This window comes from Pempheris klunzingeri, chromosome 2 (genome assembly GCF_042242105.1).
Source record: "Pempheris klunzingeri isolate RE-2024b chromosome 2, fPemKlu1.hap1, whole genome shotgun sequence".
Taxonomy (NCBI): Eukaryota; Metazoa; Chordata; class Actinopteri; order Acropomatiformes; family Pempheridae; genus Pempheris; species Pempheris klunzingeri.
In genome coordinates this window covers 16834838-16848124 of record NC_092013.1, presented here as the reverse complement: position 1 = coordinate 16848124, position 13287 = coordinate 16834838, and the positions used below count along the sequence as shown (strand labels likewise).

At 40.9% G+C, this 13287-nt stretch overlaps 2 protein-coding genes and 1 long non-coding RNA gene across 3 annotated transcripts in view; 1 reads left to right on the top strand and 2 right to left on the bottom strand.

Annotated features, from left to right (window-relative positions):
• The window catches only part of LOC139211865 (guanine nucleotide-binding protein G(s) subunit alpha-like), a 35534-nt gene extending 32100 nt beyond the window's left edge, over window positions 1-3434 (bottom strand). Inside the window, exon 1 of the mRNA XM_070842288.1 lies at window positions 1790-3434. Within this exon, the coding sequence (XP_070698389.1) occupies window positions 1790-1928 (139 nt within the window). The 5' untranslated portion in view covers window positions 1929-3434. The remainder of the gene's footprint in view (window positions 1-1789) is intronic.
• A 1959-nt stretch (window positions 3435-5393) lies between these two features.
• On the bottom strand, window positions 5394-9564 carry LOC139219847 (uncharacterized). The gene is made up of 3 exons (XR_011585745.1): window positions 9523-9564; window positions 6532-6644; window positions 5394-5866 (listed from the first exon to the last, which is right to left on the bottom strand). It is a non-coding gene; the product is annotated as an uncharacterized lncRNA (long non-coding RNA).
• Window positions 9565-9674: 110 nt separating this feature from the next.
• On the top strand, window positions 9675-12980 carry LOC139209850 (tubulin beta-6 chain). Its single transcript, XM_070839726.1, has 4 exons — window positions 9675-9758; window positions 10447-10555; window positions 10761-10871; window positions 11405-12980. The coding sequence occupies exons 1-4, from the start codon at window positions 9702-9704 to the stop codon at window positions 12547-12549; spliced, it is 1422 nt and encodes a 473-aa protein (XP_070695827.1). The 5' UTR covers window positions 9675-9701; the 3' UTR covers window positions 12550-12980.
• Window positions 12981-13287: the final 307 nt, after the last annotated feature.

Genomic DNA, 13287 nt, shown 5'->3' with positions numbered 1-13287 from the left:
CTTGTGCAGTAGCTATTCTCTTCATTTCTTCATTGTGCTGTCCGTTAAACAAAGGCAAAACCACGAGCGTGCCGACGAGACCTCAAACTAGCCGACGAAGGGGTCAGGTGAGGCTGAAACCATCTAGCCTGTTCTTATTAGTGCAGGAAGGTAGCCAAGTAGCCTTAGGTACTGAAGTACTGTCATTTAAGTTTAGTTCTGAGGTTCTTGAGCTTCACCTGAGTGCTTCCATATTGTGCTACTTCAGTAGTTCTCCTACACAACATTTCAGAGTTTGATATTGTTCCTGCTGCAGCTATTAGTTACTTTTCAGATTACGATTTCACCTCGTAATCTTACAAGATACAAAGCATTGTTAAAGATTAAAGCAGTTAATTCCCAACCTTTTCAGCCGACATAAAAACAGCGACATTGTCTAGTTGGGTTCCCTCTTCACATTTAATATGTCTGTGACTTGTCAGCAGTTCCACCAAAAATGTGCTTCCCCGCTAAACTTCTAAAACAGTTAAGACAGTTTCATTAAATAACTTGAGTTAAAATTATCCCGTATTTTAAAAAAACAAATAAAATGGCAAAAATGAAAAGTAGCTCCATCTCGTCCAGCCACAACAGTAAAATGCTACTTGCGCATTGTTGTGTTAGTATAAACAATATAAAACTGTACAATTCTTTTCTCCAGTAACAGTACTTTTGCTTTCAATACTTTAAGTACATCTTACTGATGTGTGTCTGCACTTTAATTTAGGTGTGTTGTGTTGAGTGTTTTTTTGTTAGGCCGTACTTTATTTATGGCATACTAAAAATTAAGAAAATGTCATTCTCCAAAGTTCAAGAGGGACAAGAGATGTTTGTCCTACATGTGCTGTAGCACCCTGAAAATGAATAAAAATAAGCCGCAACGTCTCCTAACCTGGACACTGGGAGGTTATGCTACAGGCCTGCTGTTTAGAGCGTAAGTGTACAAATCTGGGATCAATTTCAGATTAGAATGAACAAGACAGTCATTCAAGGGAAGCTAGTAATCCTAATAGTAATCCTAATTTGCTCTCCGTACTCCAAGAGGCTTAGCGGGATACTAGCCGTGGCCTTGAGGTTCAGACTGTATCATGACATGGAGGCCTAGATGATGAAGCCAGAGATAGCTTTATCAAATTAAAAATAGTACCATTTTTAACGAGCGATTAGAGAATATCCATTTCCAGAGAGGCTGGTGTGGAGAGGATTAGCACGATCAGGTGAGCGTGGAGTCTGCAGGTCTAAATAACCCAAGGTGAAGGCACCAGGGATCCACACACACACACACACACACAGAGCACATCACAAATTGTGTGTTGTCCCGTTCGTTGTGTGTGGTGACAAGACACAGGCATGCAAAACGCCTATTGGTGGCCCAGCCTCCGCATGCCGTCTTCACACAAATGGTGTCTGTGTGTCTGTCTGTCTGTCTGCCTGCCTGTCAGTCAGTCCAGCGTCTCTCACATGTTCTGCGATCATGCTCCATAATAACCCATGAATGCAGGAGACAGGCCTGCTATTCAACTGTCCTGTGTCAAGACGCCGGAGAGCCGCTGGTGTAGTGACATCATGTCATTGCATCATTTGTTGATGCTTCACGCTTTAAGGCTGAAACAACGGCTATTACATTTCTACAAACAGGTGAAAATACACTTGTATTGTTTTTGAGGGTGCGACTATTCAGTACAAAATGGACCTTCAGGCCTAAACTGAGCGCGCACACACACACAAACACACACACACACACACAAATGATAAATTCTCCCAAACCTACCTAATAGTAGTAGCCGGTGAGTCGCCCGGTATATCTGTTTGTCTTTTTGGAGCTGCTTCTCTATCTTTTTGTTGGCCTCCCTCTGTGCCTTCTCCTCATTTCGCTGGTCTTCGGTCTTACTATTGCCAAGACAGCCCATCTTCCCAAAACCCCAGTGATAGGTTCAGGGGGGAGGCAGGGTGGGTGGCTGGTTGGGTGGGTGCAGGGAGGGAGGAAGGAGGGAGGGTGTTGATCAGAAGAAAAATCAATCAATCCTAAATTCCTAGACTGGCCCAACAGAGGAACACCTGGCTCAAAATGGGTGACATTTATGTAGCCAGATGCTGATGATGAAACAGATGTAAAACCTGTCTGGTAGCAGACCGTGGGCTCCACCAGGCTTTGGCACAGTATGGATGGATGGATGGATGGATGTGGCTATTTACTGGCAATTTATCAACAAGTGATCACTCAAAAAAAAACAAAAAAAAAAAACAAAAAGCAGGGAGCAGAGCCACGATGCCGCCCTCTCAGACGCTTGATTCTTGTGTTTTTCACTGTAAATCCGCAATGAAGTCATCAACATTGATAGGAGAGTGGATGTGGAATTTCCAGCCTTGCAATGTACATGAATGAACGACGGTGGTCCCGTTTCCTTACAGGGGATTTAAATTCAAACGCTGGCTTTTTCAAAAATATCTATATTCACGCTATTATGTTTGATTTTCTTAGCAAATGTCTCCTCCGGAGCCCATCTTCGGCAGATATCTCACACTGCCATTCAATTCATTTCCACTCACAACCAAAGCCCTATTTTTTCTCGACCTTTCCCCCCCCCCTTTAAATATATATATTTTCAGTGAGTATTTTTAAGGGCTCTTTGCAATCCGTTCTCCGCCTAACCAAAGCACATCAGAGGGCGGGTGGGGAAAAAAATAAAAAATAAATATTTCCTCTTAAAATGACGGCATGTGAATCATCAGGCTACACCGGGGCTTCTTTCTCTACCACCGCCGTCTTTCAAATCCGTCACATTATACGCGTCTTTTCAGGGTCGTCGTCGTGGATGTTAGCAACCTTATCGATAATATCCTGTTTTTAGCCGATGTCAAAATTATTTCCTCTCCCCGTCAACAGATGCTGGTGCTTGCTTTTTTTTCGGAGGGGTTGACCAGACCCAAAAAAAGGCCCCTTCTCCGTCCTTTTTCTCTCTCCGTAGCGTTAATTTGTGTTTCTCCTCACATCGGAAAGCCTCTCCGCGGGAGCGAAAGGCGGTTTTTGGCGGCTGGGTGTCCTTGAATATAAAAGGCGACGTCCAGGTGATATTCGCGGAAATCCTCCGTTATTTTCCCGTTTGGCGCAGGTACAGCTCGCTGTCAAGTCCCTCGGCTTTTTGTATTCCCTTTGAATCCGTGTGGTAGATTATGGTTACATGTGCATGATACATGAACGTACCGCGGTGGGTTCAGTCACCGGTCCAGCGGCGAGACGCCTCTCTGTTCGCCGCCGAGAGGCCTCGTCTGCTCCGAAGAAGCGTCCGGGGAGGTGGGAACGGCTCCTTTGCGGTGATACTGTGAATTATTTTTGCCCCCTTTTCTCTCTGAGGGTTGAACATTGAGATAGATAGCGCTGGAGAGGTGGGGTGGGGCAAACGGCTCTCACGGAACCCTGGGAACGACGGACGGTGGTCAAGCTGCGCGCGGCCGCAACTACGACTTCCGGTTGGAACTTTCACAATAAAAGCCCGACTGGTTGGAGCCAAGGAGTCTGGTGTCTATTAAGAAAAGTATACTTTTAATACAGATAAAAGTTTAGGGCTTGCCGACAGTGGCCGAATACTTAATTTAAGGGGAAACTAATATAAGAATGTAAAACTCTGCAGTCCTGCATTCACAATTATACTCGAATAGAAGTACAGAAGGATTATTCAAGGATGATTATTCAGGGATAAAGTTGAGTCTTGTTGAGGTGATTGTATACTGCTGCAGTGTTTTGGGATGAACTCACCAAAGAGGAAAATTTAAGACAACTGCTGTTGAAATTATTTATTGATTGATCTATTAGCAGAAAATAAAATAGCAGCAACTGGAATTAACAATTTAAGAAATGGCTTAAGTCGTTTATTTGAGCAAAAATGTGCAAAATTTACCGGTTCCAACTTCTCAAATGTGAATGTCATCTGTTTTTTTATGATAATAAAATAAACATCTTTGAGTTTTTTCACTATTTTCTGACAACTATTAACTGAGGCAGTAATCAGCAGATTTATCAATACTGAAAGTAAGGGTTAGCTGCAGCCCTATTTTACAACATATTCTTTTTCCACAATGAATAGAGACTGGGAAGAAGTTTCTTTTGCGACTATTAGTACTGACTCAATTGCAAAACATTTCAAATGAACTTTTGATCTCACTTTTAAAATTAGATTACCAAGAAGCATTTTCAGCAAAGTGGACCCACAGTATCAAAAGTAAAATGGTTCTACGGGAAAAGAGATGACTCCTGTGACTGTATCACAGTGTCATTATTACACACTAAGCAAAAATGTATCCTTACTGACACTAAAAGTATCGCCTGCAACAAAAGCTTGATTTGATACGGTCAGGTGGCAGAGAGGACTCCACTATATTTTTAAATAGTCTGTCATGCTTTTAGGTTGTAGAAAATTCTCTTTACAAATAGATTTAATTTTGTATGAAGGGTTTGCAAAAAAAGTTATGTTTTGTACATGGAGAATAAAACACTGCACAATGGGGCAGAAAGAGACACGAAGATGCCTCAGTGCAACAGTTCAATAAGAAATCAGCAGTCACTGATAAAAGAACTTGGAAGCATGGCAGTAAAATCTGTGCAGATTTGAATAGGAACACGTTCTTCATCCAGTGTCAAGTGCACAATAATGCCCATAACAAACTGCAATTTAAATGCACTTTGGCAACGCTATTCTTAAAACTTTGATATAGAAATTGAAGGTTAATAGAGGGTTTGTTAGATCATGAAGTACCAGCTGAAAATACAATGGACTGACCAATCAGATTTTAAAGCTATTCAGTCTAACCAGGCTGCAGAGATATTTAGAGTAATAATCCAGAGTTACTTAACTCTTCTGGACTGGAAAACAAATTCAAAATCAAAGGATATTTGGGAGAAAAAATGGTTCCAACAGTGTTCTCCCCTGTCGTGCAACACTGACGAGACATCGACTAAACTGAAGTTTTAATTATTTAATTCTTCTTTTGGGGCGAAAACTTTTTTAAATGTAAGCAATACATTTGGTGTCTGAATTATACTGTTTTTTATCATTGTTGACTAATCCTAACAGGTCACAAGCCAAAAAAGTTGGGAATCATGGATTTCACCTTGATCAATATATTGACTTTTATAATCTTTTGCTTCATTATTTTATATAAGTTCTGAAAAATGACTAGTGCTGATAATTGTAATGGAGATGGAGATTTGGTGGGATTCCCCACCAAAATAACTTTATTTGTTTTGAAGTAAAAAGTAATGTCAGGATAGATTTTGCACAATAAAAATCTAAATTATTCATGAAAGTTGATTGAAAATATGTATTGTTGCTGATGCTATTAAGTAATTATTATTTCAGATTATAATTATAATGAATTACACATATATTTATAATATTCACAAACGTTATAATCAAACTCATATGATTACATTGTTCTGTGAGTTGCCTGCTCCTGAGTAACACATTGCAAACCAAGACCACGTTATGACACGAAGCAATAATCAGAAAATAAATATTATTGTGGCCTACTTTCATTGCAAACATCTTTTTCAATAATGTCCCTGTCACTCTGTACACTTACACATCCGTGAATCAATAACACATCGGTTATTCACACTTCAAGGCAAAAGCAAACGAAACAACAAATCTTCACAGATCTTTTCTGGTGAAATGTTGTACTTTTACTTTGAAGTTCAGAGTAAACTCTTTCCGGTTTCCTCCTTGCTTCCGCTTGACGCTTCTGGAATGAAGCACGGTCAGATCACATGATTGCCCGGAGCGTCATGAAGCAGAGGGACTGAAGGGGAGAGGCGCCCTCTTTGAAGCAAAATCATTATCCACCTTTCCACCTAAAAGGCACCAACCAGTCACATCAAACATCCTCATTGATCCCAACAAACAGTAACATAGCCAACATTCATCAGCAGTGACGCCACTAATGATAATAAAAAGTGAAGGATACTTTGTTTGTACTCAACCTCCTTCAGTCAAGTTGTTCCATGCAGGACATGAGGGCCTGGCAGAGGAGGGACAAAGTAATTTTCCCTCCAACTCACAATGAGTCTCAAGTCTTTGCAATTGAAGTGTCCAAGTCCCACGTCAGGACCAACAAGTCCCAGCTCCTAAACTTTGCATTTCAAGCCCAAACACCATGACACACTCTTTGACGCTATTTCAAACAGTTGGCTATAATGCTTTTACAGAAATAATGAAACGTTTTAAATGCTTTGTGTATTATTTTTAAATGCCTTGTAGAATATTTAAAAGCAGATTGATTACATGTGCTTTGGTGTGTTATTTCTGGTTGGGGTTGGAAAGCATTTCATCAAATCCGAATCTAATTTTGAATCCCTCATTGAATCAATTTTGTCTCCAGCTTTGAAGATTAGAAGCACAAAGTTAAAAATGCGAGCACCGAAACTTGTTTATAACATTCGTTTTGATATTTAATCTCAGGGAGGCTGTCACGTCTTTCCAAGTCAAGAGGATGAAGCCAGAAGTTATTGGTGTTTACCTCAAGACTGAGTCGCAAGTCTTTGTTGATTCTGTCAAGTCGAGGCTGAGAGTAATCCAATTCATAAACTCAAGTTTGACTTGGGTCCAAGTCATGTGGCTCACTTCTGGTGCCTGGATTAAAAAAAAAACAACAAACAAGAAATTTAGAAAAAGGCAAAAGTGATATCAAATGATATAAATCAAAGGAAAATAGTTGAGTTGTGAAGTCATGCTGGAATCTGGCTTAATAAACTTTGAAGGGAAAAGCCACACTGGTGGTTTGGATAGACAGGTAACACATTAAAATACATCAGCAGAGATACAAAACAAGCGCAGATGACACAGGAAACATGCTGTGGAGAAATGGTTTGATGCACACTAAGCTGATGCTAATCATTTGCTATGGCCTGCACAGTCGATTACAACACAACGACAACAACCATGTGAGAGAGTCAGTGCAAAGGAACTCATGCTATGTGATGGTTTTTCCTTTAATTGGGGTTTGACACAGTGGAGACTCTCCATGAACTCCTTTTAAACCCCATGACTGGACTTTTTCAGCATTATTTACACTGATCGATACAGTTTGAGAAGCACTCAGAATACAACCCAGATGTCCTGCCTGCTCCTCCCACCTCATGGTGATCTGAGGGTTTGAACGGCTCCCTGGCTTTTTTCCACTTTAGCTCTCACATGCATGCATGCACTGTACATCACATATCACACACACACGCACGCACAATACCACCTCCCTCACCAAATACGTCAAAAGGCAAGGGAAAGAAGCTCAGGGCAAAACACGTAAAGGTCATCAATGACAACTAAATGCTACTGTGGCTCTCTAATGAACCCCAGCAGACAGCTGCAGAAGACTGAAATCTCTGAAGCACGTTAAAGACAATATCCAGTTTTCTCAGAGCAGCAAACAGTCGTCCTGTCCTGTGACCCCACATCTTAAACCTCTGTGGTGTTTCTACTTTATAAACTGTGTGCACTTAGATCAGGAAGTTAGTCTTCTGGTAATCTGTTAATACCCAAAACAATTTCAACAGTGTACCTGTGAACACTGAACCTTTGTGCATGTGCTTCCTAACTATCGGAGAGGTTGGTGGTGGAAAATACAAGAATCAACCACAGCAAGAAATGTGATGTATTTAAGTATGTGTGTGTAATAGAGAGTTTTCATCCTTCATCATAATCATCATTCTTTGCTTAGTATAGTAACACTTTGTCAGGTTTAGACTGGTGAGTTTGTGAACTGCATATTAAATGGTTAACTACATTACACACACACACACACACACACACACACACACACACAGATGAAGAGCATGTGATAACAACAACAATAATAATAATAAATCTCAAAATATTGTAAATTCTTCCTCTTCTTCTTCTTATTATTATTATATACATCCAATATACACAGTCATATAATTATACAGCACTTTTCCAAAACAAAGTTAGCACATGCTTTATATGGTTAAAATGATTTCAGGACATGAGGGGAATCAAAACAGACACAAAGTAAAAGAATAAAATGCACAATAATAAAGATGTGAATTATATCAGTAATAATAAAACCGATAAGACAGGTTGGGTAAAACAGAGTGGTGACAGATTCTACGAGAGTTCACACAGAAACACAGAAAGCATGTATTCATTCGTTTGTTAGTCTTTTCTTAAAAAATTATTTTAGGATTAGGGTTATGTATTTAGGTTTCTCTGATATCAGCAGATAATGTGACAACATTGTTATGGTAACAGACTTCAACAGAAAGATAACCAAGTGTAAACAACACCAGGACCCTGACACTGAAGCAGCCAAATGGAATTCAGCCATCATTAATTGCATTATTCACACCGGTCCTGTCAAAAATCAGATATCAGATATAAGAATAACAACTCTGCTTACAGAATGAGCCCAATCCTCATTTATCTAATCATTGTGCTTCAGTTGTATTCTTTCTCTTATTATCTGATTGAAAACATAAGAGTTTGGGCCACATGCTGAAGCACTAATGCAATTATCACACAGGTCCCATCAGTCCTTGTATCCAGATGAGATGAGATGGAATTTATTGATCCCCCACTGGGGGAAATTCACGTTACAGCAGCAAAAAGAAAAAATAAGCAATAGTAGAAAAATAATGATGGAAATAAAGATGTTGGATTTAGAAGAAGAAAAAAAATTGTGTCTGAATCTGCTGATAAATCCTGACGTGTGAAGACGCTAAATTGTACAAATTAAAGCAACTTCCTCACCTAGAAGGTAATAACTGCTCTAATGATACGATGTTATGCCTGTGACAGCCCTCTAGATGGTAGCATCTCTGAGACATAATCTAACAACTGCTGCACGTTTCACTCCAGTAATAAATATCACACACGTGAAAACACCACTGGTGAAAAGGCAGCAGATTGTCATACTTTAAACAATATAAATATAATCTTTTAAACAAATGCTTCTGTGAGTTTGTCATTTAAAACTATTTCCTCCTGTCAGACATTGGAACAACATGCTTGGTGTGTGTGTGTGTGTGTGTGTAATCATACTAACGTAGTTATGCAAATAGGTCTTATCAGACACTGGCCAGAGATGCACATTACTTTTATTCATCTTTTCCACCCTTTTTTTCTTTTTTCAGTTGGCGGTACAGCTAACGGATGTGTTTTAGCCGTATAGCACCAATGTGATAAAGTTGTTCTTTTGGTGCATCACTGCACAAACTGTTTTCTTCTGCAACTCTTGGCTATTCATTAATCTATGATATTAACGAAGGATATGTTAACAAGTTCTGGTTAACCAAGTTTACATTGTTTTACACACTAGGAATTACTATAAGCCTTTTCCATTAAGAATTCCTTTGAGTTGAATCATTCATTTCAATATTTACATTTAATACAGAATAAACAACAAACCATAAAGCAGCATATTGGAGGACATAGTAGGCCTGCCTAAAGAGTATAAAAGTATGGCAAACTCCCTCATATAAAAATGAATTCATACCTGTTGATGAGTCTGCTAAGGGCTTTCATTGTGGACCACGGGCCGCTCGAATAATATCGTCTGGGGTGACTTCCTGACATCACTGATGACATCATTTCTGGTCCCGTATAAAGGACTAGTTAGAGGACTGACACCTATCAGAGACCCCCAGCTGCTCTGTGTACTGTAGCCCGATCATCATGCGTGAAATTGTACATCTGCAAATTGGACAATGTGGCAACCAGATCGGCTCAAAGGTAATAAAATAAAACCCTGTTTCCACTGTTAGAGTTAGAATGTGTATTAGGCCTGGTTTTGTTGAAAACGTTGAGACTCCATTACACATGATAGGGATAAAACGAGGAAATGTTTTGCCTTAAATATTTAGGTGGCATCTGTAAGATTTAGTACTTTTTTACTTTGATTATTTTACTTAAAGCAATAATTACATGATGCATATTGTGACATGAGGCCTGCTGTTCTTTTGCATGTAGCCACAAACAGTTGAGAGTGACACAGGGTGTTCCCTGTGAGGCGTTCAGGGAAAAGATAAGAACCAAAGCGAGACTGGCATGGGCGGGACATTTTTATCATGGCTAACACAAAACAAGAGAGAGGAACTACGAGATAATACAGCTCAAGTAACAGAGAACATGGCAGTCTAAGAGCAGAGTTACCTCAGTTATTATTCTGTTAAATATCTTTATCATTTTCTTGCGTAGAGCAGGGAATCTTTCTCTGGTCTGCACAAGATAAGATCATAAGGTGCCATGAGGCTACGTGTTTCAGCTACAAGCAGAGATGAAGTGCACACATGAACATGAAAATATTGTCTGAGTGTTAATTTTCTGGGTAGATCTTTCATCTCTTTAAACAGCTAAACTTTTGCATTTTGGCAACAACAAACTTTTGGTGACGATTTCCTTGTCTGACTTGTCCTTCTAGTTTTGGGAAGTGATCAGTGAAGAACATGGGCTCGATGCCCAAGGCCTGTATGAGGGAGACAGCGACCTCCAACTGGAGCGGGTCAATGTCTACTTCAATGAGGCACATGGTAATGAAGAGGTTGCTCAACAGAGATTAATAATTGGTCATTTAATAGCTGCACTTTTCTTTCTAATGCAGTTTGTCTCATGGTTGTTTACTTAGTGCCCAATTGTTCTTTTTAAATATTACTGTTCTAAAACTTTGACAAAAAGTGAGGACATATTTAAGAGCAGAATACCTATTCCTGTATTGGTGATACATTTTGTTTGCAGGTGGTAAATATGTCCCCAGGGCCCTACTGGTTGACCTGGAGCCTGGTACAATGGACAGTGTAAGAGGAAGTCGCATCGGGGCCCTTTTTAGGCCGGACAACTTCATCCACGGTGAGACAAATAACAGTACAGTCATACTGGAGAATAAACGTTTATGTGCATACATGAGAGCAGTTTTTACTGCCAATATCTGGTGCTTTGGAAACAAATTCCTGCCAACTGCTGCATAAATAAACCCTACATCTAAATTGTAGCATGTCAGTGTTGGGTGAAAATTACATCCTTATAAAATTTCAACGTGTTCCATAATGAAAATCAGTCTTGCATTTTTCATTGGCATTGAAAGTGTTTCATAAATCCGAAACAGTGGAGAATAATTTTAACTGGTAGAGGAACATGTTATTGAATTAAATTGGAGTTGCAAACCACAGAAAAATGGAAAAACATATTCAGTGGCGACATAGGTTTGGCAATCTTAATGCAATGCAGCGTTCGATCTATAAAGAAGCGGCACAACTTTTGTGTTCTATGTTTATATTTTATGTTTTCATTATTGCAATAGATTTTGTATGTTTCCTTCCATTAATAATATTGACTGGTGGTAGACTTAGACTAATCTGCGCACCTTTATTGTGGTGTTACAGGGAACTCTGGAGCGGGGAATAACTGGGCGAAGGGCCATTACACAGAGGGAGCGGAGCTGGTGGAGCAGGTGATTGACAGAGTGAGGAACGAGAGTGAAAGCTGTGATTGCCTGCAGGGCTTCCAGCTGGTTCACTCATTGGGGGGCGGCACCGGGTCCGGCATGGGAACCCTCATCATCAACAAGATCCGAGAGGAGTACCCTGACCGTATCATGAACACCTTCAGCGTCATGCCCTCCCCTAAAGTCTCTGACACGGTGGTGGAGCCCTACAACGCCACCCTGTCAGTCCACCAACTCCTGGAGAACACAGACGAGACCTACTGCATCGACAACGAGGCCCTCTACGACATCTGTTTCCGCACGCTGAAACTGACCACGCCGACTTACGGGGACCTCAACCACTTGGTCTGCATGACCATGAGCGGGGTCACGACCTCTCTGAGATTCCCCGGACAGCTCAACGCAGACCTCAGGAAGCTGGCCGTCAACATGGTGCCTTTCCCTCGACTCCACTTCTTCATGCCAGGCTTTGCTCCCCTGACGGCTCGCGGCAGCCAGCAGTATAGAGCCCTCACGGTGCCTGAGCTCACCCAGCAGATGTTTGACGCCCGCAACATGATGACAGCGTGCGACCCAAGGCGAGGGCGCTACCTCACTGTTGCCGGCATCTTCCGTGGGCGGATGTCCACCAAAGAGGTGGACGAACAGATGCTTGCAATCCAGCAGAAAAACAGCAACCACTTTGTGGACTGGATCCCCCATAACGTCAAGGTTGCTGTGTGCGACATCCCTCCCCGAGGCCTCAAAATGGCCTCCACCTTCATCGGCAATAACACGGCCATTCAGGAGATATTCCGCCGTGTGGGTGAGCAGTTCTCCCTGATGTTCAGACGAAAGGCTTTTCTCCACTGGTACACAGGGGAGGGTATGGATGAAATGGAGTTCACTGAGGCAGAGAGCAACCTCAACGACCTGGTGTCAGAGTACCAGCAGTACCAAGACGCCACTGCTGATCTAGATTCGGAAGTAGAGGATGAAGAAGAGGAGGGACCCTCGTCACTAGCGACAACAAAGGTTGAGTCTCGGGTGGAAGTCAAACTGGAAACAGTGACTGAAATGAGCAAAGACACTGTAGATGAGTAGAAGACGGAGGGCATGCAGTGTGGTGTGTAGGTTTGGCACCTTGTTTAAAGGTTGTGGAAAACATATGTGGGATCGTTGGCTTGAAAAGGAACTCTTACTTTGTTGGTTAATTTATGGTTGATTTAGATAGCGTTTACTTGATGAAAGGTGCTGTGACATTGAAACAATAATGCTCAATGTCTTTCATGTATTCAAATTATTTCTAAGCTTGTATATTTGTTTTTAAGGATTGAAACAGGAAAATGTTTGCATGTATATATGAAAGATGTTATGTTATGCCAGTTCTATATAACCCACGGCCTTAAAAATTAAATTGTGATGTTAGCGCTGTCTGTTTTTTTTAAACCCACAGTAAATGTTGCATTGAGTGTTTTGTATCTAAATTATGACGGTAATCTCATACAGTAAAATTAAAGAGTGATGATTTCTAATAGCGTGAGTGTACATTCATTATTACTACACTAAAACAAATACTTTCCCTTTTCATTCAGTCTTACCATTTCAAGTTAAACTGCACTAAAATTAAGTAAACTCAGCCGCAGTGATGGACAGTTCTCTGACAGCTCAATGATACCGTTCAAGGCTGTCACAGTTTCCTCCCACTGTCACGAGTCTGGGACATAGAGATTACATTCAACTTGGCCAGCGTGTCTGCACTCTGAGATAAGCACACATGACCCAGAAATGCCCCTGCACTGTTGCAATGAAGTCGACCAGACACATTGACAGGGATAAAGG